Here is a 24,318-nt window from a genome sequence, read left to right as displayed (position 1 = left end):
TCCTTCATCTCTCCCAGGTACAGAATGTTCTGTTCTGTTTCCCCTCCCCCCTTTTAGCTTTATGATCATCTTGAACCGCTGTTTCCCCATCTTCATGGTGCTGGCGTGGATCTATTCTGTTTCCATGACTGTCAAGGGCATTGTCTTGGAGAAGGAGCTGAGGCTGAAGGAGACCTTGAAGAACCAGGGTGTCTCTAATGCTGTGATTTGGTGTACCTGGTTCCTGGACAGCTTCTCCATCATGTCAATGAGCATCTTCCTCCTGACGCTCTTCATCATGGTAAGCCAGGTGGAGCAGACCCTGACATTTTTAAGGGTTCCATTGTTCCTGGTCTCCTCCTGTTAATGTTTGTGTGCCTGGGCTAGTTATCTGAGCACAAAAGGTAGCACCCCAGCTTTTCAAGCCAGGCAGGACACTTGGAAAGCCAGCACCCCCAACCTCCCTAAAAGAGCCGTTCTGTGGTGACATCCTCCCATCTTCCCCTACTAGCCCAAGGGAACTCACTCACTGCCTATAAAGATTTTCCAGTTCATTTCATGACCACGTAGATAGGTTGCTATTACCAAAGCCCATTATGGGACTGTTGTGTGTTCAAAGGTTGCCTCTTCTTTCAGAGACAGACATGAGTCTAAAGAGTGTTTCTTAAAATTTCCATTCCAATATCCAGCTAGAGTTAGGATGAGCGAACACTGCCAATGGTATGAGGGGAAGAGATCTGGACAAATTATCAACCATTCCTATGACCAGAGCATTAGCTTCCCCAAGTGACAACCTTCTGCCTGCAAAGATCTCCAAGGACTCTGTTTTAAAGGATGGAATTTGGAGCCTGACCTTTCTCAGTGATAAGGAGTTTTTATTGCCATAGAGCAAGTCATTCAATCTTCTGCAAGTCTGTGACTCCTCTGCAAGCCAGAACTGAAAATGAAACATGTTTCACAATTTACTGCTAGCCTAAATATTTTTAGTCCCATCACAGAAGAAGCTTTTTTTTTTGGACTTGTTGAAATATGAATACACACATTTGATATTTTTTGGTGTTTTATGGATGGAAGTCGGTTTCTGATATCAGTTCAGCAAGCTTGTTCAACTTTGTCACTGCCACCATATCGGGTACCACTGTGCATGAAGCAACGTGTGCAGTGGGCCAGACGACATGAGTGTCTCCCATCCCTTGATGGATCATGGCTACCAGATCATGGCTACCTGATCTAAGACTGTCCCATCATATATCCAAACCAACAGGCACATATCCACTTAATCCAAATCCTGCCTTTATTTTCTACTAAAATATCCTCCACCTCTCAACCTAGTGAATCCTATCTTTGCTGTTGTTATACTATGACCCGGTGAGCTATAGTGGGGCACAAACACCATGTTAGAATCCCCTCCAAAACAACGTTGAGGTGGAGGTCACTCTACCCAAACAACCTCACCCCACCCAGCTTGATGTTTACAAAGGATACCAAAGCTCTGCCGAGGTAAGAGGAGCCGCCAACTCCCTCCTTATCCACCAGGCGCCCTCTGCTCTGCCCATCCCTCAGCCTGTGCCTTTTCCCAGTCGGTGTTTTGGACCCTTAGAATTAAAAGACTCAGTGAGTAAACATGAGGATGAATGGCCTCGGCTTGCCCTCACTTCTTACTGATAAGTGGCCCTGAGATCTGCCTCCCTAAGAATGGGTTTTTAGGACTTCAAAGCTTTTAGGATGTGAGGTAAGGAATGTTCACCGAGAGCTCCTAGTCCAGGGAAGCTTCTCCTTGTGGGAACCAGGACACTGTTCCAATAATGACGGAAACAGAGCTTTTCCACACCAAAATAAGGTCTTCCTTTGAATGACTCCCCTTTTTTCGCATGGCCCTTCCTCCCCAGCACCACTGTGCAGGAAAGAAGCTGGGAGCAGGGACAATGGGAAGGTTCCATTGTTCTTCAGTCTACAAGGAGCAGAAAGGAAAGTGGCCAGTGGAGGAAGCTGGGTCCGGGAAGTGGTGAGGCTGGCTGAATGACTGGCAACCCTGTTTGAAAGCCACCAGAAAGCCCACAGTCTAGATGTTCGCAGGACTTTGCTCTGGGCTCAGATAAGACGTGAATTCATTCTACAGAGAACAGTAACAACTCTCCAGTTGTGACCTTTATTTAGATTTCCTCAGACATAGGTTGACTTTAAGTGGCTCCCGTCTATCCCTCCCTTTTGCGTAGTTCCCCCTCATCTGTTTTTCAATCTGTTCCTTCAATGCCCAACAGGCACGAGAGCATGCAGGAGAAACGGTGGCTGGAGCAGATAAGGAGCCCATTAGTTCCACTTGGTTCTCACCGGTGCAAAACAGATGTCATTAATTAGCCTCTCTCTTTTCTACTGAGAGAAAAGCAGTGATTCAGGGAGCCCCTACCTGTAGAGAGCCCATTCATGAATTGAGGCAGTTCCAAAGGATGGGGGAACGCGGAGAAAAAGGCAGAAAGGAGAGCATGAGGACTTCTGGTCTCGGGAACGCTGTGCTGTGTGACATGTCTGTGTTCCCCATTACACGAGAACTCAACTATGTCCCATTGAATATATGGAGGTGGCCACATGAGTACCAACTCTGAAGCCTGAGACATTCTCCCAATATCTACTACTTGTACCTTTGTGTTCCTGAGGAAAGAATGGGCTAACCTATAAGTATTTGGGGATGCAGAATTTGGATGGAACAAAGATGCTGGCCTCTTTATGGGGCTTGTAGTGATGGAGATAAGGAAGGTCTAATGCAGTTGAACATCTCAGTCTGTCCTACAGTGTAATCGGGCAGCAGCTGTTCAGAAAGCGTCATTAGTTTGTTCCTATTTTATATATAGACAACGGAAGATACTAAGTCTTGTACATTACGTAGGTTCTATGAGAAGCACAGCGTTCATGGATGAGGAGTACCAATCTGCTTCCAAACACTCTGGATCCATTACTGATACTCCCACCTGTGTGAGTGACGAGCCTCAGGAAGCCAGTGCTGATGGTCAGTCAGCAGGCTGAGCCCCAGGCAAAGAGCCAGGCTTGTTTGGGTGGCCTCCCCTTCTTTGTGGTTGCAGGGTGCTGGTGGTACTGCAAGGCCTAACACACAGGTCTTCCTCCCTTGCCCGAACACAATGTCCTTCCTACTGTGAACTTGCTGAGTTGACCCATAGAGCTATTGGCAATTGAGGGATACTGAGGGACCCCATCAGAAGAGCTATGGGAAGTTGAGGGATACTAGGGGAAGGACAGTCACCATCCTTTAGGGATCTGACTGCTCGTGGGTTGTTCATGTTCCAGTGGATGTTCACACATCCATGCGCATGTATCTTCTGATGGGGTCCCTCAGTATCCCTCAACTGCCAATAGCTCTTCTCTGGGTCCCCTTCCGTCCATGCTGGAACACTGGCTGCCTGGGCCTTATATAGGTATCCACAGTTGCTGTGTGTGCCACAACCACATGTCTAGAGGACACGCCACAGTTCTCTCCATCTGCCAGCTCTTCCGTCCCTCACATGTCCTCAACCATGAAGTTCCCTGCACCTCAGAAGGTGGGAGATTAAGAGCTGACTCACTCACAGCTGAGAACTCAGAGCTATTTATCCTTGGCACTTTGACCAGTTCTGAGTTGCTGTGTTAACCGCTACCCTCAGCGAAGGAAGCTTCTCAGACCACAAAGTTGAAGGCAACACATCTATGGGTACAAACAGAAGTATTTCAAACGCAGTTTGATAAAAATGACGTCTTAGGAAAGTGATAGTAGCTTCTTACCATGGGGCTTATTATCACCCCATCATGGGCTTTTGACCAGCTTTCTAGGACCATCAATGGCTCATGAGCCAGACCACAAGTGGCTCAGGACTCCACCGAAGGAGTGAGGAAACGTGACAAAGAAAATCCTGATTGCTTAAAGTCCCCACTTAGAGCTTAGTAGGCAGTTGCTGACTGGGTTAAATTACTTGGCAGTTGGGTTTTGGTTTACTGGTATAGGAGTCCAGATCGCTGGAATTTTTGGCTCAGTCTAGTGGTTTCCCAGTTAAGTTTTTAAAAATAAAACATTAGTGTTGCCTAATGGGCATGGGGAAGACAGAACTCTGCACATTTGAGTGTGCATGTGGAAGTCTAAGCACTAGCAACCGGCTGCAGGGGCCCCTTCTAAGACAGCAGAAGGCTTCAGAAGGCATCACTACACACAGGACCCTGTCTCTGGGCATGGCTGGGAATTACTGATACACACTCTCTTTGGTTTCAGCATGGGAGAATCCTCCATTACAGCGATCCCTTCATCCTCTTCCTGTTTCTGCTGGCCTTCTCCACGGCAACCATCATGCAATGCTTCCTGCTTAGTACTTTCTTCTCCAAGGCCAGCCTCGCAGCTGCCTGCAGTGGGGTCATCTACTTCACCCTCTACCTACCTCACGTTCTGTGCTTTGCCTGGCAGGACCGGATGACATCTGACCTGAAGACGGTCGTGGTGAGCCTTAGGGCTTCCCTCTAGCCTGTGATAGAGATTTCCTCTGATGACTTGGTGGCCTCTTGGCCTGCTCTCTAAGAAGGTTCCCCTTTACCTTTTGACTTGAGAGTTTGTATGATTGAAAGACTAATACCAAGCTCAAAGGTTCGGGAGTCAGAGTGAAAGCAACCCTCCACACACACCAGCAATGCAGACAGGCTTGATGAATGCGCCCTAGGAAAGGACTGGAGAGCCAAGCTAGCTTCCTTTGTTTCTGCATGAGAGGAGAACCTGCCGACCCATTCCTTCACCCTTCTTTTCTTCCTGCTTGAAAAGAGTCAGATGAGAGGAATCTTGGCCCCTCCCCGTTACTATCTGTCTGCTCAGAAAGAGGGTGGCATCAGTTCAAATGGGGCTCATTTTTCCAAAAGAAATTGGATCAGTGACACCCTGTCTTGCCTGTGCTCTAACAGCACTTGCAAAAAAAAAAAAAAAAAGAAAGAAAGAAAAGAAAAGAAAAGGATGCAGAAATGAGCCCTTACCACTAGGCTCTTTGGCCAAGAGAAGACTCTAGAAGTTGTCTTTTGATGGCTTGAGAGACCTCTTAGCTCGGGATTCCCAAATAAATATAGGTCTTTTTATTAATTGTTCTCAAGTGGGCCATTTCTACCCTCTCATTAGCCAGCGCTAATCAGCCTCAGCCCCAAAGGGCGCAGTTTTCTGGCCCTCCAGAGCCTCCCAGTCTCTGTAGTAGTCCCAGGACTCCTGCCTGCCTCTCCACCAGAAGAACCTGTTCTCGGGACTCCAGCTCTGGAGCATCTGCATTTTATTATTTCACATGTTAAATAAGAAGTTAATTGCCACTATTTATAGCACTTAGTTTTCTAAGACAGTCACAATGGGTAATAGTAAGAAACTGTAGTGACTCAGGCTGTGGGCAGAGCTGGGCAATTTTGGTAATCGTCGGGTTGTTATGTGGTACTGGGAAGCCACAGCTTCTTGGACCTACCGGGAAGCTTCAGATTTGGCAACTACGGATAGGAGCCGGGTTGAGTTCATTTTAAGCATGCGTGTGTGCATGTATGCGTGTGTGTGTGTGTGTGTGTGTGTGTGTGTGTGTGTGTGTGTACATATAGCAAAAGGGTTTCTTGCTTTGGGGAGAGATAGTCTGAACTCTGTCCAGGATCCTCCAAATTACAGGGAACCCCTGGCAAAGGCAAGTGTGCTCTGATGTGTCAGGGACCACCCGTGGTGACTTGGCGGGTCACTTTCTAAAATGCCTGCTCCACATTTTCTAGTCAGTGGGCTAGTTTTGGCACAGAGGACTTAAGATGCCACCTAGCATCCTTGCTGACCACAGGAAAATGGTGACTTCAAGCCCCCTTCTTGTGGGAGTCTCACAAAGTGGCTTCATTTGGCATGTTTGTTCTGCCCAGAACTGTGTGGTCTTCTGAGAGTGGAAGCCGAGGGGAGGGAGGAGGACACCAGGGGAACTTTCCTTCCTTTGGAGCCTTTACTATGTGCCCCTTCCTTACACCCCTTTACAGTCTAGCTTATCCTATTGAGCAGGCGAGAGGAGGCTCACTAGGCATTAGGTGGAAATTTTTGAGGCCTGCCAAGCATTTCCAGAACTCTCTTTCCTTGAGAGGACCACCGTAAGCCCTCCCTGAGTAGCCTGACACTCAGACACGACACAAACCCTCTTTGGCCCCCCTCCCTTCCCTGTCTTGTGGCCCTCTGGGTTCCGTTGTCCTCTGTCTCCATCGCTGCCCCTTCTCCGCTCTGCAGAGCCTGCTTTCCCCTGTGGCGTTTGGCTTTGGCACCGAGTACCTGGTCCGCTTTGAAGAGCAAGGCCTGGGGCTGCAGTGGGACAACATTGGCAAGAGTCCTGTGGAAGGGGACGAGTTCAGCTTTCTGCTGGCCATGAAGATGATGCTTCTTGATGCGGCTCTCTACGGCTTGCTCGCCTGGTATCTCGACCAGGTTTTTCCAGGTCAGCAAGGAAGACTCAGGCTACTTTATCTCCCATGGTCAAGGGAATGAGATTTGTCTGGCCCAGTCTTCTAGTTTAAACTTGATCGCTCCCTAAGCTATTTGAACATAAGCTCACAGGGCCAGCATCTGAATTTACAACTAGAAGTTAAAACTCCACCAACCAATTATTGTCTCCACTTTAGAAGCAGGTCTAGACTTGGAGATGGGGAGGTGGCTTGGTTGGCAAAAGTACTTGCTATGCAAGTGTGAGGACCTGAGTTCGAATCCCCACAACCCACATAAAACCCGGGCATGTCGGCAAGAGACTGTAACCCTAGTGTTGGGAAGTAGAGACGAGGGGATCCCAGGAACCCTTTAACCAGCCAACCTGGCCAGCACAACAAGCTGCCAGTTCAGCAAATGACCCTGCCTCAAAGGACTCGGTGGATGCAGCAGAGGAAGGCACCTCCTCTAGCCTTGGCAAGCATGCTCAGGAGTATGTCTACCCACATACATGTGTACCTATGTGTACATATACACATGCGTGCGCACATGACAGGGACACATGTAAACACACACATGTAAATACACACATGGCAGGGACAGGGAGAGAGGATACTGGGAAATAGGTCTAGAATTGGCTTTCCTGCCACCACCGATCCATCTTCCCATTCCAAGCCTCCTTCCACCGACACTTCCTACAGCCAGGTCCCATACTCGCGGTATGCAGGCGGAGCCTTGGCAATCTAGGCCAGATGGTGTCAACACTCTGTTCCAACCCCTTCATGGTCCTTTCTCCTCATTCAGAGTAAAACCCAGTGTCCCGACTCAGGCTTCACCCCCTGCCTTCCCTTCCACACTAAGTCTCTGAGCTGAGGCCACCACACTCTTCCCCACTGATGTTCAACACACTAGCACACTTCCTGGGCTGACCCTCACACCTGCTGTTTTCACTAGCAATGCCTTTCTTCCCGGGCCATGCCTCCGATCTGCTGACTCGGCTCCTCACTCTGCTCAGGTCTCTGTTCAAATGTCACTTTATCGCAGAGATCTTTCTAGACTGAAGAGTACTAGATCTTTGTCTTTGTATGACCAATATTCCCTGTGTGGCCCTAACCTTTACCCTACTTTTTTTAATTTTTTTTAAGTGCTCATTACCGTCTGACATGATGTGGAGTTGTTTTTTTTTGTTTGTTTGTTTTGTTTTTCACTCTTATTTTTTGGGGGGGCCATCACCCAGCTCCCAAATAAATCACAAACTGAGGTTTATTTTATCTTATGAATGCCTGGTTTTAGTTTGGCTTGTTTCTAGCCAGCTTTTTTTAACTTAAATTATCTGTCTTTTGCCTCTGGGCTTTTACCTTTTTTTATTTTTGTATGTCTCCCTCCCCCTGCCCCTTCTTGTTTCATGTCTGGATGTGTGGCTGGGTGGCAGGCCCCTAGTATCTTCCTCTCCTCCTTTTCTCGCTTCTTCCTCCTTTTTTTTTGTCTTTTTATTCTGTCTGCCTGCCAACCCCACCTATCCTTTCTTCCGCCTCGCTATTGACCATTCACGTCTTTATTAGACCAAACGGTGTTTTAGACAGGCAAAGTAGCACAGCTTCACAGAGTTGGACAAATGCAACATAAAAGAATACAACACATCTTTGCATCATTAAACAAGCATAAACAAACATAACACCTTCTAATATTTCACAATAGTGATGCAACCTTATGTATGCATTTATTGACTTACCATCTTTCCCAGGAGAGCCCCACGCGAGCAGAATTATGATCTGTTTATTTCGCAGCAACAGCCTGGAAGCCCCGACTAGAACTTAGTATTTCATGGGCACCGAATCACTATCTAATACACCTGCAACCTAGAAAATCAGCTACTGGGTCAAAACTAGCTGTTTACGAAGTTTTATAATCCACTTTGCAGAAACGTAGATTTTCCTTCAAATTAGCATTTCCTATAGCTGGAGCAGTCCCCTCTTCACGTGGATGGCTTCCATGTCAGCCTTCGCTGTACAGTGACATCTGGGTCTAGCTCATGATGCCCTGGCCAAAGCAGAGAGGGAGGGGTGAGGATGGGCCTGGGAGACCAAGCTCATGGTCCTCAGAAATAAGCAGCTGGGACCAGGTACGGAAGGCTGTGAGTTCAAGGGCAGCCTGAGTTACAGTGAGATCCTGTCACAAACAAAGAACCAAGTCAATCAAACAGCAACAGGTGTGCAGCAACGGCAAATGGGAAAAGATGGCCGAGTCCAGCAGCCTGGGTCCGTGTCCCTCCTGAAGGACAATGTGTTTTCCAGAGTTGTTATCACAATGGCTTAAAATAATAGAGATTTTTTTTAAAAAGCTAGAAATCAAAAATGAAGCTGTTGGGAAAGTCATGCTGCCTATGAAACCAAGCTTCTGGAGGGGTTTGATGCTTTGGCTTGCAGGCACATTGCTCCAATCCTCCACCTCATGTGGCTTCTTCCCTGGGTGCCGGTCTTCATGTGACTATCTCATGAGGCCTGTGTGTGGTCACCCTACTCCAGTATGACCCCACCTAACTTAACTAAGCACATTTACCTTCTAAATAATGCCACATTTTGAGACATGAGGTTGGGACTCTGGTTAGGACACTAGAGGTGTGTTTTCTCAAACACTGTCCCCTTCCCTGTCACTACCATTTATTTCCACTCTGAGACTATCCAGTTAGGGACAATCCTGTAAGACCTCCATTCGAACCTAACACTACCAGAGCGCTCTCTTTTCGATTGCGGCTTTATTGCAATGGCTGTGACTCAAGGACTGTCATAAGGTGAGGGAATGGAATGGCCTGGAGCTTCCTTGCCTTCTCCAGGTCATCCCCTCCCAGCACTGAAAGGTGGTTGCTAGCCCAGAATCTCTTTAAATCCTCTTCCTGAGGTTTGGAATGGTCTGCAGCCCCTTACTCTTCCTGGAGAGCAGAGGTTGGGCTGAAAGATCGCTCTTTGCACATCTCTTTTTTCTGGTGAGCAATACCCAGATGTGAAGTTGCAAAGGGAACTGAACCAGAAAGTTGGGACCTGCAAAGAGAACTGAACCAGAAAGTTGGGACCTTTTTTACCCCCTTAAAATACAGCTGAATCCAGTCGAATGTGGGGAGTTGAGAATTGGTGATGTTAGAACCAGATTGCCTGCATTAGGATTCTCGCATGTTCATTTCATGGGGCAGGTGGCTCCAAGTTAGTGCACCTCCATGTCTGCATCCTTCAGACTCATATTACTTCCCGGTTCCTAGGGTTTTCAGAATACACTGCTGTCACACATGGGAAGTATGTAATACGCCTGGTATATAAATAGAGTCCAGCAAATAGTTGTGATCTCCAATGTTATTGCTTTCTGATTAACTGCTAAAAAAAATGGCATGATTTAATTCTTTGATAACACTTATTTCTTGGGAAACTGATGTCATCAAAGATCCTCATTGCCAGTGTTGCTGGTAACACCCCCCCAAAAAATCCCATGGCATTTTGATTACAAACTTACTGAAAGAAGTACTCTGCCTGATAACCTGTGGGTAACTACACAATGGCTTGTGATTATCAACAGTTGCTATAATCTGAGATTTACACTGAGTATACTGTAGAGCTTGTGTGATGGGGGAGGGGGACGCTCACCGTTTTCTCTTTCTTTACTTTCCTGTTCTCAGGAGACTATGGAACGCCACTCCCCTGGTACTTCCTTCTACAAGAGTCTTACTGGCTTGGAGGTGAAGGTAAATTGGGTGTTTTGTTTGTTTGTTTGTTTAATTAAAACAGCCAAGTGGTGGTGGCACACGTCTTTAATTCCAGCTCTCAGGAGGCAGAGGCTCTGTGAATTCGAGGCCAGCCTGGTCTACAGAGTGAGCTCCAGGCCAGCCTGGTCTACAGGGTGAGCTCCAAGACAACCAGGGCTACACAAAGAAACTCTATCTTCAAAAAAAAAATTAAAACAAAATAATAACACCAGAAACACTTCAGGATTGAAACTAATTCCTTGGGGTTTGTGCAAGAGGTGTGGAAGGTGCCAAGGTGGCCCTTTATGTCAAGTCACGATTCCTGCTGCCTGCGGTTGGCCAGCAGCCCGCCCAGCATCACAGCCTGCACAAGCTTACCTCTGGTGAATCACAGAGCCAGATCGAAAGGCAGAAAATTGACAGTTTGTGTCTGGGGATTAAACACTTGTTGAAAAGGGGTCGCACCATTTCAGGAGTCAAATATCTTCTTCCTGCTTTTAAAGCAGAGATCCAGGAATCATGAAGGGAGCTTTGCTGTCAGGCTCCGCTGCCTCCCCTCTCCTCTGTCCTTATTCTCCACAGTCTGGAAAGGCACAGTAATTGACTCTCTGAAGATGAGGCAGAAACTGCGCTGTGGACCCCCAAGGCAAACACTAATGCAGCTCTGCAGCCGGAGAAGAAAGTCAAATGGACGTTTGCTGACAATGCCTCATAAACACAATTTATCTTTCTTCCTAAACAAACAGGAGGCCAAGTGATTTCTGGAAATCATAAGAACCCCTTAGATCATTTTGAGTTCTGGGGCGGCAGAGGAACTCTAGAGCTATGAGCTATAGTCTCCCCTAGAACTGGGAGGTTCAGGAAGGAAAAAAATGTTTTCGAATATTCGACCTCACCTCTACCTACCCATGCTTCAATGTGGATGACCACACCGGGGCCGGGTTCTAGCCTTTAAGCACTGATGCGGTGTTTAGTTTTCTAAGGCTTAATCTGAGTCTTTAAAAGGCTGGTATAGATCTTTGTTTGTTTGACGTTTTGAGGGTCCCCCCTCCCAAGTATTTTTCTCTATATACATTTTTAATAGCTCAAGCAGCAGTGTTTTGACAGCCCAGTGTTTTTCCATTCCATTGTTTTGTGTGTCGTGTGTATCTACAAACTTTCAAGTGTCTCCTGTGATCAAGTTATTGACCCATCATAAATGGGAGTGTCTAACACAGGGGTGCCCCTGGAGTGTTCTCAATGTCAGTGAACGCCAGCGCTCTTGCTCACCTGCCCCCCTCTGTTATCCCAAGAGGTGCTCTGCCATTCAAGACAAAGAACAAAAAAAATCTCGAGAAATGTGTTCTTGAAAACGAGACACATACACTTTTGCTGACAGAAGGGAAATATTTTTCACCTGTCTCGTAAACTGAACAAAATTCAATCTCTCGCTCTATCTGGATCAGAAGGCAGAGGAGTCACTCCCCAGCTCCTCTTGTCATAGACACAGAAACGGAGTTCTAGGACATCCATTTGTTACAGAAATCCCAGTGGACACCAGCGACAGAAACTAGAACATCTCCCGGCGAGGAAGTCAGCCACCGCAGTGGTTATCTAGAAAGACATTTGTTCTGGCTGGTTTATTCCACCTGAGGACAGTGTGCTAGCCCGAATGTTGACCTCAGGAATTCTGGAGAATGAACTCGAAACTGCTCCAGGAAGTGGAGTCAGACTGCAGCAGGCAGCACAACGCTACTACTCAGCCTCAGCCTGCTGCTCCCTCCCATCTTGAGGGCGGAGAGGCCCTGGTGAGCAGACACTGAGAACAGCGCAGATGCTGGCCCATCTGCACTTGAACCAGAGCCCTAAGGGCTTGGTGCTGGTGGCTTCCTCTGGTTCCTGCTTCCTCTCTGGCTGGAGGCCTTTCTGCTTCTTCCCTTTCCAGGATGTCCTTGACACCCTTTTAGACCAAATGCCGATTAAAAACAAAACAAAACAAAAGCCCCCCCCCCCAAACACACACACAAAAAAGAAACCGTGGTGTGTGTGTGTGAGTGATATCACCCTTCACAATCCTGAATATACCAGGCTCCACTCTGGTGTTAACCTCAGAATTCTTAAATGCCCAAATAGGTGGTTTTCTCAAGGGAGCTACTTCTCAAACTTAGATTTACGCTGGCTACCTATCTTATCACTATAGATGAATTTTTGCTCAAGGTTTCTGTGACTGACATGTTGTAGGTTGGAGCCAAAAAGGACCAGGTGGTAAGCTAAAGAAAATTAACCCATTCTAAATTTAACTCTTGGGCAGATTTTTTTTATATGTCTGTTTTTGGTTTGGGTTTTTCAGTCACGATTTCGGACAGGGGAAGCCTAGCGTATTAACTGGAAGAGGTGAGGGCTGGGAATGATGCGGGTGGGAGAGCGCTTGCCTAGCATGCATGAAATTCTGAGTTTGAGTCCCAGCTCCCCCTGAAAACAAACACCAGAGTAAATAGAAACTCTTTCAGCTCCAAGGCTCCAATTACAAAAGTCCCTTTGGGCCTGATGAAGATGGTGCAACCAGATTTGAGAATCTCGTGGCCTGGCAGCAGGTCAGAGCTTGAGGCCATGCAGCAGGCTGGTTTCAGAGCAATGCTGGCTGTTGAGGGAGCTGTCTTCCCCTAGTGGTGGGGAACTCTCTTGTTCCCTCTACCCTTCCTCTCCTCGCCTGTCTTTACTGAAGAGTCACATAGGCTTCTGATTGGTTCAGGTTGTTCGACCAGAGAAGAAAGGGCCCTGGAAAAGACTGAACCTTTAACAGAGGAAATGGAGGATCCGGAGCACCCGGAAGGAATGAGTGGTAACGCCCGCCACCCCTCCCCCACTCCCCAGCCCCCGAAAAGGGCAGAGCGGAGCCTAGGCAAAAAGCTAGGAAGCTTAGGTAGCACTAGCAGTGCCCGAGCAAAACCACAAGATGGGTGGAATGAAGAAGGCCAGGAAGCTGCCTCCCTCTCTTGACTGATGTTAAATCTGATGTCCAGCTGCGCATGACGGGCATGAATGGTCCAACCCAGACATTAGTGCATGTTTCCTGGAGAAAGCAAATCCCAAGACTGTAGTGTGTTTGTGCCCTTGTTAGGCAAATCCCAAGTGAATTGTGCGAATGTGCTGACTTCCGAGGATTTAGCCAGAACAATGACTTGGGTCACTGGGACTTGAAGCGGATATGAGCTATAAGGAAAGACAAAAATAAGTGCTGTCAGGGGAAAGAGTCTAGCAGAGCTGACTGCCTGCACTTCAAGGTTTATAAACCCTGAGTCCATTCACTAGCACCACCAGAAGGCTTTCCTGGCTGTGGAGGTTACCTAATCGTTCCTGGGCTGATGGGCAGGCTACATAAGACTTGGGTCCCTGGCTTTTGTTGCTCCATCTTCCTCTTGATCTAATTCTTGTAAGGGTTCTCATCCTGGAGCGTATGTATTTCTTGGGTTTAGGGAGGTGCCTGGGCTCTAATTTAGCCTGATGTTGGCGTGAGAAGGTCCAGCCTCCAGGTGCCCCTCAGGTACCGCTTGGCAAAGCTGACGCTGGAGACCCGGATCCTCATGGAGTTGGTTTGCAGATGGGGATGCCTCTGGAAGACCCTCCTCCTGGAGTGGTTTGACCAAGCTGAAATGACAGGCAGTGAAACTGAGGATGGGCTTCTGGTTCAGCTTTAGGCCAGACTGGGAGGCACAGACAGAGAGACAGACAGAGAGACAAAGCAACAGATTTAGGGACAGAGCCAGAGAGCAGATATTTGGAATTAATTGATGATAATTAATCTGGCCCTGTAGAGTGTCCTGCAGAGAAGATATGGTAGGGGTCAGGGGAGGGAGAGAGTCGGTGGGTCCACATGAAGGGGACAGGAAGCATAGGGAGGGAGGAGCCACGATGAGGAAGAGTGGGCTGTCCAGGAGCGCTGAGGGGTGAGAGCTGGTGCCAGAAACCCACGAAGAATCCTAGAGACTGAGCCTGAGCACAAAGATGGAGCTTGGGGTTAACTCAATATGCAGGCAGGGACTGTTTCAGATGAGAATGGACTCTGGGCTCACACCCACACTTACAAGCCGTGTAACCTCAACAGAACACTCACTGCCTCTCAGTCCTGGACTTTCTAACCGATTGAAAAGAGTGTGAAATGAGGTCATGCTTGGAAAACACCGGAAACAGTACCCAACTCACAATAAGTGTTAAAGCGATGGCCAACGCCATTATTACCATGACTATTTTGATCCTCTTTACAAAGCTATAGGCGTGCGGGCAGGCGAAGTTACAGGCAGAACACAGGATTGAAGAAGGCACTGTGTTCAGTGAGCACGGTCATTAGAGTGTTGCCCTTTCTACAATGTGCTTTTCCTTCCAAGACTCCTTCTTCGAACGCGAGCTTCCAGGGTTGGTGCCGGGAGTGTGCGTGAAGAGCCTGGTAAAGGTTTTCGAACCCGGAAGTCGGCCTGCTGTGGACCGCCTTACCATCACTTTCTATGAGAGCCAGATCACGGCATTCCTCGGTCACAACGGAGCAGGGAAAACCACCACCTTGTGAGTTCTCTAGCAAAGAGGCTGTCCTCATCCCATCCCGTCCATCATCCCCGGCTTCCCTCTCCCCAATATCCTCAGCCTGTGGTTCCCTATTGAACTGTGCTAGAAACAAATGAACAAATAAATAAAACACCCTTGTTGTGGTCCCAAGAATTTGCAAAGCAAACTGGGTGTGGTGGCCTAAATGCCTTTAATCTCAGCACCTGGGAGGCAGAGGCTGGTAAATTCTGTGAGTTCAAGGCTATCCTGGTCTACAGAGTGAGTTCCAGGACAGCCAGAGCTACATAGTGAGATCCTGTCTTGAATGCAACCCCCTCCCAAACACTGCAAAATAAAATTAAGTAATAAATAAAAGTTTAAAAAAGTCTCCTAAGAATGCTGCAGTATTCAAAGCCCACTCGAGTACATGTAATATTCGTTAAGAAGCAGGGAGAGAATGGGGAGTAAGTGTATAGCCCCCTTCCTGTCACAGAAATGGACGTTCACAGAGTTTGAGTGATTTTTTTCCTGACGCCTTTGAGTTGATGGGCTCAGTAGGTGCATTAGCCAGATCCTCTTGCCACAGTCGCCTCCTGTCCCTAACACCCTTAGTCCCCTCCTTAATCCCCATCCCTGTCATCCACAGTGAGGATAAAGCCCTGGCTGTCTATGTCCAGGGTCTGTAGAACACCTCTGTTTTTAAGGAGCACTCCTTTTCCTACCAATTACCAGGGTGCTTCAGTTGGCATGGGACCTCTGTTGGGGGTTGGTTACATTTCTAAGGAAGTGTAGAGAGACCAGTGGCGGAGTACATGCCTGGCAGAAGGCCAGGTGCAGGAAAATCTGGATCTCTGGGTAGACTTCTCGGTCCTACAGTTCTTCAGGGGCCTGAGCGCCGCGGCCTGAGCGCCTTCTGCTGAGGTTCCTAGGCAGAGCTCCGCTGGGGGGGCGGTGGAGGAGGGGTAGGGTGGGGGGGGTCACCAAGCCGCCTGACGGCTGCCGTCAAATCCTTGGCTTCCAGGGCCCCGGGAAGGAACAGCGGTGAACTCCCTGTTCTGGAATGTGCTCTTGGGGCTTTCAGTGCGAACGGAATGTGGGGCCCGGGCCATTGTGCTTGGGACTGTTTCCCTCTAGTGGTTGATCAACAAAGATTTCGGCTTCTAAATACGGGCTCTGAGAGCCTGCGATTTTATCGGGGCTGGGTGTGGCAGTCTAGGTCTATCTCCCTGGCGAACTCCCGAACTCCCGTAGTCCGGGAACAGGAAGCTCCAGCCAAGACCCCAGGACCTCTTGAAGACAAACACATTACTTCACTAAGTGCAGAGATTCAACTTCCCCTGGAGTTGAAACACGACACTGCCCAACACCGGGAATAATATAACACCTTAAAGTTTCACTTCATACTGGTTCTATTCTAAAGTACCTTTTGACTCACTAAACCCAGACATCTACCTAAGCAGGCAGGAGTCAATATGTCTTGTTTTATTAAAGAAAGGGGGGAAACATCACAACATAGTTATGGGCTTTTTATGTTAGGGATCCAAAACTGAAGTTGTGAGTGGTTAATTCCTGTGCCTGACTGCGGTCAGGGTCAGTGCATCAGCAGACACACAGTGAACGCACAGGTGGGCTCAGCTTCCTACCGGCATTGCCGTCTTCCCTGGGCTTTGTAAAGGCAACAGCCAGTTTCTCCACAGTCAGGGTTGCTTACCCAGGCAAAGCAGTGGGCTGTGTTCTCAACCCCTTTAACTGACCACAACACGACAGTGACCTCAAGGGCTAGCCACCGGATGACCACTATGACAGACCTTTACAGTGGACACTACACCAGTGACCACTATGGCTGACCCTATCAGTGAACAACAACCACAGTGACCACATGACTGACCGTAACAGTGACCACTATGGCTGACCGTATCAGTGAATATCACAGTGACCACATGACTGACCATGACAGTGACCACTATGGTTGACCATCCCAGTGGGCAGTACAACTGACCACTATAGTGATGGGTGAATGATGTCGTGTCTGAGGCTGGGAATCCCCAAAGCTCTTAAAACTGGTCTGGAAGCACAGGAAATAAAGAGTAGAAAAAGAAGGCCCTTGTGGTTCTGGGTACCAGGACCTGAATGTAGGCACTGGTGCTAAGTAAGCCTTGTATAGAAAATGTCAAGGCCCCTCAGCTGACGTAGGTTTGAGTTTAATAGTGAGCTAAGGCAGGAATCACTACAGGCATCCTTCTGACCCTGGAGTGGGGTTGCCATCCTCCCCTGGTGAGTCCTAAAGCCCTTTCCTTCTGACACCTAACCCTCTGTTTGGCAGGTCCATCTTGACAGGTCTGTTGCCACCAACATCAGGGACTGTGCTCATTGGGGGGAAAGACATTGAAACCAGCCTTGAGTCAGTACGCCAGAGCCTGGGCATGTGTCCCCAGCATAACATCCTATTCCACCAGTAAGTGAATTGGAGTTGAGATTCTCCAGGGCAGGGGTGGGCTTTGTGGTAGGGTACTTGCCTGGCATGTCCATCGTCCCTGGGTTCCATGTCCGGCACTAGGAGAAAGTCTATTGGAAACGCCCCCTGCAGTGCTGGCCACTTTTATGTCAACTTGACACAGGGAGAGAAACTGGAAAGCAGGGATCCTCAATTGAGAAAATGCCCCAATAAGGTGGGGCTGTAGGCAAGCCTGTGGGACATTTTCTTAATTAGCAATTGCTGGGGGAGGGGGAGGGCCCAGCCCATTTTGCATGGTGCCACCCCTGGGCTGGTGGTCCTGGATTCCATAAGCCAAGGCGGAGCAAAGCCGTGATGAGCAAGCCAGTAGGCAACACTCCGCCATGGCCTCTTCATTAGTTCCTGCCTCCTGGTTCCTGCCCTGACTTTCTTGTTCTGACTTCCTTTGATGATGAACAGTGATGTGGAAGTGTAAGCCAAACAAACCCACTCCTCCCTATGTTGCTTTGGTCATGATGTTTCATCACAGCGACAGGAACCCTAAGCTACCGGTATCTTTTCCTCTCCTGCCCCCAGCTCACATCTTCTCTCCAGCCCAATGCTTTATAGTCTGGTCCCCACCTTCAAAGCCCTTGTCCTGCTGGGGTAAGAATTGTCTCTCCAGATGTGAGACTGTGCTTCTAGTGCTCAGAGCTGTGATGTCCCTGCTAGAGGAGTCACAGCAGCTTCTTTCTGACGCCCACCCCAGTGCGTGCCCTGAATTCTTCTGGGCAGGAGCCAGAAAAAGGAGCATCGTTCCTTCTCCACACTGAGCCCTGGTGCCAAGGATTGCCCTTTCAGAGGGCCTTCATGCTGGCTGGCTTGAGTTTCTTTCTTTTCTCCTTTTCTACTTCCACCTTCTTCCTTCTCCTTCCCCTCTCCCCCCCCCCCGTCCTCCTTATCTCTCTTTTACCCCATTCTCTTTCACCCCATTCTCTTTCTTTCCAACCGAAACTTATTTTATGTCCTGACTCTAGTCATTGTAGAAGGAAGGTAGGGGTTGAAGGAGAGAAGACAGTCAAATACAAAGAAAAACACAACCAAACAAAACTGTCACGAGTCATTCCACCACCCAAGAGGCGATCGCTGTCAACACCTCTAGATATGGTTCTTGAGAAATTCCTCTGCACGCGCAGACGTGTCTGCAGACTTGCAGGTTATGAAGGAGAGTAAAATTATATGTACAGTTTTGTCACCTGACTTTTTGACAGGGCGCTTGCTCTTTAATTATCTTACTATGTACATGGATGCTTTGCCTGACTGTATATCTGTGCACTTTATGTGTGCCCAGCGCCTGAGAAGAGGGCACCAGATTTCCTGGAACTAGAGTTACAAACAGTTGTGAGATGCCATGTGGGTGCTAGGACTTGAACCCAACTCCTCTGTAAGAGCAGCCCATGCTCTTAACCACTGAGTCATCTCTCCAGTTCCGTAATTGCTTTTTTTGAACTTAAGGTGTTATGAATGTCTCTTCATGTGATTACATATTTCTTTAAGAAGGAATTTCTAATGTTTATAAGTACAAATATACGATCCCAATGTTGTTTTACTTTTGTATCATAAATAATACCAGAATGAAATTTTTGATTGCTATTTCTTTATATTCATCCTTTCTTTCTTTTGAGACAGGGCCAGCCTTGAACTCGGAGATCAGCCTGCCTCTGCCTCCCAACACCACCCGATTTCATCTTTATTTTTTAAGCTAAATTGCTAGAAATGGAATTGCTCAGCTCATTGCCCTTCTCCTTGTCCTGTCCCCACAGTCTCACAGTGGCTGAACATATCCTGTTCTATGCCCAGCTGAAAGGGAAGTCCTGGGAGGAGGCCCAGCTGGAGATGGAAGCCATGTTAGAAGACACTGGCCTTCACCACAAGAGAAACGAGGAGGCACAGGACCTTTCAGGTGCTTGGTACTGGAAAGAGACAGGTCTTCATCTAAAGCAGCCATCGCTTCCCTCCTGGTGCACCTCAGAAGAGGAGTGGGGTGGGGCAGTGGTTCTCAACCTGTGGGTCACAACCCTACATAGCAGATATTTACATTGCAATTCTTTACAGTATCAAAATTACAGTTATGAAGTAGCAACGAAATAATTTTATGGTTCAGGGGGGGGTCTCCAAAACACGAGGAACTGTATTAAAGGGTCGCAGCATTAGGAAGGTTGGGAACCACTGGGCAGGGCCTTGTACCGGGGTGAGCTCCTAATAATTCTGTGAAGTTAAAGATCCAGTCTTCAGATGAGCAGGTGCCAGGACACAAGGGTGGCCTTTCTGCACTGATGAAGCCTCAATGCCGCTTTGACTTTGGACAGTGCAGGGATATCTAAGGTGGCAGTTATCAAACTGTCGGATTTGAAGAGCCTCCACATGCCACCAGTCCTGGGCTTTTCTTGTCCCTGTGTCAAGGTATCTGTGATAAGCCACCATCGTCTTCCTTCTGCCTCCAGGTGGTATGCAGAGGAAACTGTCTGTGGCCATTGCTTTTGTGGGAGATTCCAAGGTGGTGGTCCTGGACGAACCCACCTCTGGGGTAGACCCCTACTCCAGGCGCTCCATCTGGGACCTGCTCCTGAAATATCGATCCGGTGAATACTCCGTGCTCAGCACCCTGTGATCTCATTGAGGTTCTTCCTGGAATCCCGTTTTTCTCACACCTAGTAGTTTATAGCAAAGTCCACTAACAGCCGTAACTGTGCTCCCTTGAGACTGTTAGTGAAGTCCAAGTTCAAGTGAGAGCCTCCTGAGGTATTTACATAAACACAAACAGGCTGAAATAGTCTAGAAGGCTAGGTTGGAGGGGAGCTCATTTGGTACAGTGTTTACAAAGCCTGCACAAAACGCCACGTTCAACCCCAGCACCACACAAACCAGGCCTGGTAGTACATGCTTATAATCAGTCGCTATAACATCACTACACCTGCTGGAGAATTAGCTACTTTGTTTTTATTTATTAACTTCTGGTTCTGGGGACCACATCACCTGGAGGTTGCTGTGCATCCTCTCCAGGGCTTGTCTGGTGACAACCCCGACGGCTTCCTCACAGGCAGAACCATCATCATGTCCACTCACCACATGGATGAGGCTGACCTCCTTGGCGACCGTATCGCCATCCTCTTCCAGGGAAGGCTCTACTGCTGTGGAACACCACTCTTCCTCAAGAACTGCTTTGGCACAGGCTTCTACTTGACCTTGGTTCGCAAGATGAAAAACATCCAGAACCAAAGAGGTGGCTGTGAGGTCCGTGTCTGCGCAGGGAAGGGGCCCAGCTTGGGTGGGAAGGGACAAGCAGCGGGGGGGCTGCCGTTCTAGCTATTTCTACCCTCTCGGCCATTAGCTGTCAGAATCAGTTTATTTCTGGGTCTATTTGTAGATTTTAGTAATCACGTTCTAACATGCCCTGCAGAGATGCCCCAAACAGGCACTCAGACACAACTATTTTAAACAACCAGAAATACTATACACCAGTGTCCCACACTACACATGTAGTACGGTGTACCATGGGAACACCTTGCCCTTCAAGGTTAGACTGTTTTGTTTAAGCATCTTTCCTTCATCCCAACATTCATGTTCCCTAAGTCTGAATTCCGGTAGTAAATGAGACCTAAGGAAAGACATCCTTGGGAACTATCACCAATGATGCGGGGACGGAGAAGCCAGCAGAGAGCACTGAGCACGCCCTTAGGACCAGGGGGACTGGCGAGTCTACTATGTCACTCTGAGCAGGTGACTTTTATTCTTTCCTGTTACCTCTCTTTACACGGAAAATGAAGATGATGATGTTGGCTTCGGCCTTGTAGGGACAGAGAAGAGACAAATGAGATAAAGGGTTGTGAGTGTTGCCTGGGCTCCTTGAGAACAGGCGTCCCTCGTATTCAAATTGCTGCAAGTGTTCTACTGTTGTGTCATTTACACCTCCAGTGTAAGTGGCTGTAGTGGGTGTTCCTGTCCTACATAGATTTCCACAGCCCGGTGTCCACAGGGGTTGGGAGGGGAGCAGAATGTCTCCAGCTGCCACACAAGCAATGACAATCCAAAGGGATGCTTTGAGGCTCTCTCTCTCTCTCTCTCTCTCTCTCTCTCTCTCTCTCTCTCTCTCTCTCTCTCTCTGCCTGACTCACATCCCCTCTGGGATAAAAATCAAGCCAGCTACACCTTCAAAACGCTCAGATGAATTAACAGATTAAACAGCGATGAAGAAGAAGAAGAAAAGGTTGGCCCCGGTTGGTGACGAGAGACAGAACAGTGGTGACAGCAGCTGGCACCGCAAAGATGCTATCGTGGGATGAGGTGCGCCCCATCAGTCATCTCTGTCTCTCGGTTGCAGGGGGCCTGCAGCTGTACATCAAAGGCTTTCCCCACCAGGTGTCCAGCCCGAGTGGATGAGATAACCGAAGAACAAGTGTTGGATGGTAAGAGCCCGGCAGGCTGAACGTTGGTCCTGGTTCATGACCGTATTCCACGTTCTTGGCTGTGCTCTGTTGCGATGCCCTCGAGCAAAGAGGACGCACGGTGTACTGGAACCCCAATGTCTTATGATTGCTCGTCTCTTTCTTGAGTCTGTTTCTCCTCCCAACATGATTCCTAACGTGATTTTAAAGTCGTGCAGCCAAGAGCTCTCTCTTTAATAAGGAGTCCAGTGTTTGTTCACTTTCCACCCCTGCTCATATTAAGCCTTGGTCCTTGGTGTCCTCCTGCCCTTTAACAGAATGTGGGCACATCCACTCCTAAAAGTGTGCCAAGGTACCCTCTGGTTCTCTCTCCTTTTAGCATTTTATTTATTATTTTTATTTTATGCGTATGACTGCCTGCATGTATGATAGTGAACCATGTATGTGCAGTGCCTGCAGAAGCTAGAAGAGGGCATTGGAGCCTCTGAAACCAGAGTTACAGACAGTTGTGAGCCATCATGGAGGGCCATGGACTGAGCCCACGGTCCCTATAAGAGCAGCGAGTGCTCTTAACTGCGGAGCCATCACTCCGTCCCTGCACCTCTCTTCCAGGGAACTTTTGGAGAATCTGAGCTTGTATGTGGAGAGGGTACATGACATCCTTGCACAATATCCCACATCCCTAAGTTCCCAGTGAGCCTCCCTTTAATTTCAGGGTGGATTATCTCTCAGAGGTCTCTCCCCGTCTGCAGAGAGGTGCAGTAAATAGGCTCACTCTACATGCAACTGTTCTCCTGTCAGGTCTAAGCTCAGGATCCCAGAGCTTGCCAGCAATTCTTTCCATTCTCAGCGACTGCCCGTCTTCGTGCCTCTCGTGAGGATGACTTTGCAAGTGGAGTGCCCCAGACCCTAAAATCCAGTGAAAAAGCAAAACTAAACTTAGGTGCTGACCTTGCTTTATGAACAGAGGAAAGTGTGTGCTTGTCAAAGACCAAGTTTCCTATTTAACAGTCCCCCAAACATTAAGTGAAATCTGGCGGAACAAGGACGCTTGACAACATTGATGTGCTCTGCTTAAAACCTGGGCTGGGGGAAGGCCAGGTGCACTGGCATGCGCCTTTGATCCCAGCACAGGCAGAAGTAGGTAGATCTCTGTGGTTTCTAGGCCAGCCTGATCTAAATAGGGAGTCTAGGCCATCCAGGGTAACATAGTGAGACAACAAAAGCCTGTGAGGCAATGCTTGGGGTCCCATCACCGGGGTTTGCTCCCCTCCTCGCCGTGCTGGCAGAGACTGTGCCGGACAGAAGCATTTCTTCGGTGTTGCCTCTCTGGACCTTTGCTCATCTCGTAGTGGGCATCCCCTGTGCTGCTGAAAGTCTCTCCTTGGAATCTTGGTCCAGACATTGATGCTTTCTTTAAACAAATCCATATTAACCGTGTTTAGTTGTTACAGTCCCTCAAAATCAAGTTGGAATGTGTACGTCTGTGGCTGGCATGACGTTTAAAGTATGGCTCCATGTCCATGAAAAGACTTTCTTTGTATAGCGTGGTATGCTGTAATGGTGGCAAGTGCAGTGGGTGGGGATGCGGCCAATTAGGGAGGAGCGATCCCTTAATCCCCAGTTACCTCTTTGGCTGGCTTCTCACTCACCCCCCCCACCCGCTCCACATACCACACACACACACTCACAGACCTCCCTGCCAGATGGAGCCTTCTGAGAGGCTGACACACACACATCTAAGACACAGTCCCTGGGAATCCAGTGACTGGCTCTCACTTCCTTCCTACGGAGAACAATGAGCGTGACCCCTACAAGTTACTGGGGCAGAGCTATTTCCTCCAGTAAAGAACTCCCCGGTCCCAGTATGAGCTCATCCAGGACTGAAGACAATCACGCTGCTTGCAGGTGTGACACCCAAGCTCAGGCTCAGCACAGGATCTTAATGGCGAGCTGGGAAATATTCGGACCATGTCATTTTTCTTAAAAAAAAAAAAAAAAAGTTGAGACTTTCCTTAGCGATGCTGACCCTTTAAGAAAAGCGGCTTGAATATCAACACTCACCGGGATTAGAGTATCACGTATCTATCATCCCGGCACTCAGGAGAAGACTGTACAAGAATTATGAGTTCAAGGCCAGTTTGAATTACAAAGCAAGACCCACCTTTTTTTTTTTAATTATCAAGTTAGGCTTTCAATTTCAAAGTAATATGTGCTTGTCCATAAAATCCAGTTCTGGCTGTTCAAAGTTATCATGCTACCATGCTTCCTGCCTCCGACGCCGTCCTCATCCTCTCTCAACCTCCTCCTGCGGCCACTGGTTAGTGAATCTTGTCCTATATGAGAGGACGGGTACAGCCCAGGGGAAAATGGTGTGACCCTCCAAGAAACAAACCCACATGGGTGTGATTTAGGAAGGATAGCCTCCTTTCTAGGCGTTGTGTGTGGATAAGTCCCCTACAGCTTGCTTGGGCCAGGCGGGAGAGAAAGAAAACAACCCTGACTTAACTCCTAACTTTCCAACGCATGAGAATAAGTGGTAATGACGATGGGCTTTCTTCCCTGGGCTGATGTTCAGGAATGCAACAGCCGCTAGGTGCCAGCCAGCCTGTGCCAGGCACTACCCCAAGCACCGTGCGTACATTAACTCCCCGTCCCCACAAACAGTCTTGAAGTGGGCCCAGTTCTTTTCCCCTTTCACAAATGAGGAACCAGGGAGTTTAGCATTCCTTGAGGCGATAGCACCTTTGACTGAACAATGGAGGACACGCCCTCCCTCAGG

At 48.4% G+C, this 24,318-nt stretch overlaps 1 protein-coding gene across 1 annotated transcript in view; it reads left to right on the top strand.

Moving 5' to 3' along the window:
- Positions 1–24,318, top strand: part of Abca4 (ATP binding cassette subfamily A member 4) — a 125,073-nt gene that overhangs the window by 62,335 nt on the left and 38,420 nt on the right. The window contains exons 14-24 of the mRNA XM_075981478.1: positions 58–280; positions 4,232–4,453; positions 6,221–6,425; positions 10,074–10,139; positions 12,871–12,960; positions 14,504–14,678; positions 16,981–17,112; positions 18,915–19,054; positions 19,596–19,733; positions 20,192–20,385; positions 21,473–21,557. Coding sequence (XP_075837593.1) covers positions 58–280; positions 4,232–4,453; positions 6,221–6,425; positions 10,074–10,139; positions 12,871–12,960; positions 14,504–14,678; positions 16,981–17,112; positions 18,915–19,054; positions 19,596–19,733; positions 20,192–20,385; positions 21,473–21,557 — 1,670 coding nt within the window. The remainder of the gene's footprint in view (positions 1–57; positions 281–4,231; positions 4,454–6,220; positions 6,426–10,073; positions 10,140–12,870; positions 12,961–14,503; positions 14,679–16,980; positions 17,113–18,914; positions 19,055–19,595; positions 19,734–20,191; positions 20,386–21,472; positions 21,558–24,318) is intronic.

Source organism: Microtus pennsylvanicus, chromosome 7, assembly GCF_037038515.1.
Source record: "Microtus pennsylvanicus isolate mMicPen1 chromosome 7, mMicPen1.hap1, whole genome shotgun sequence".
NCBI lineage: Eukaryota > Metazoa > Chordata > Mammalia > Rodentia > Cricetidae > Microtus > Microtus pennsylvanicus.
This window is presented reverse-complemented; position numbering and strand designations above follow the sequence as displayed.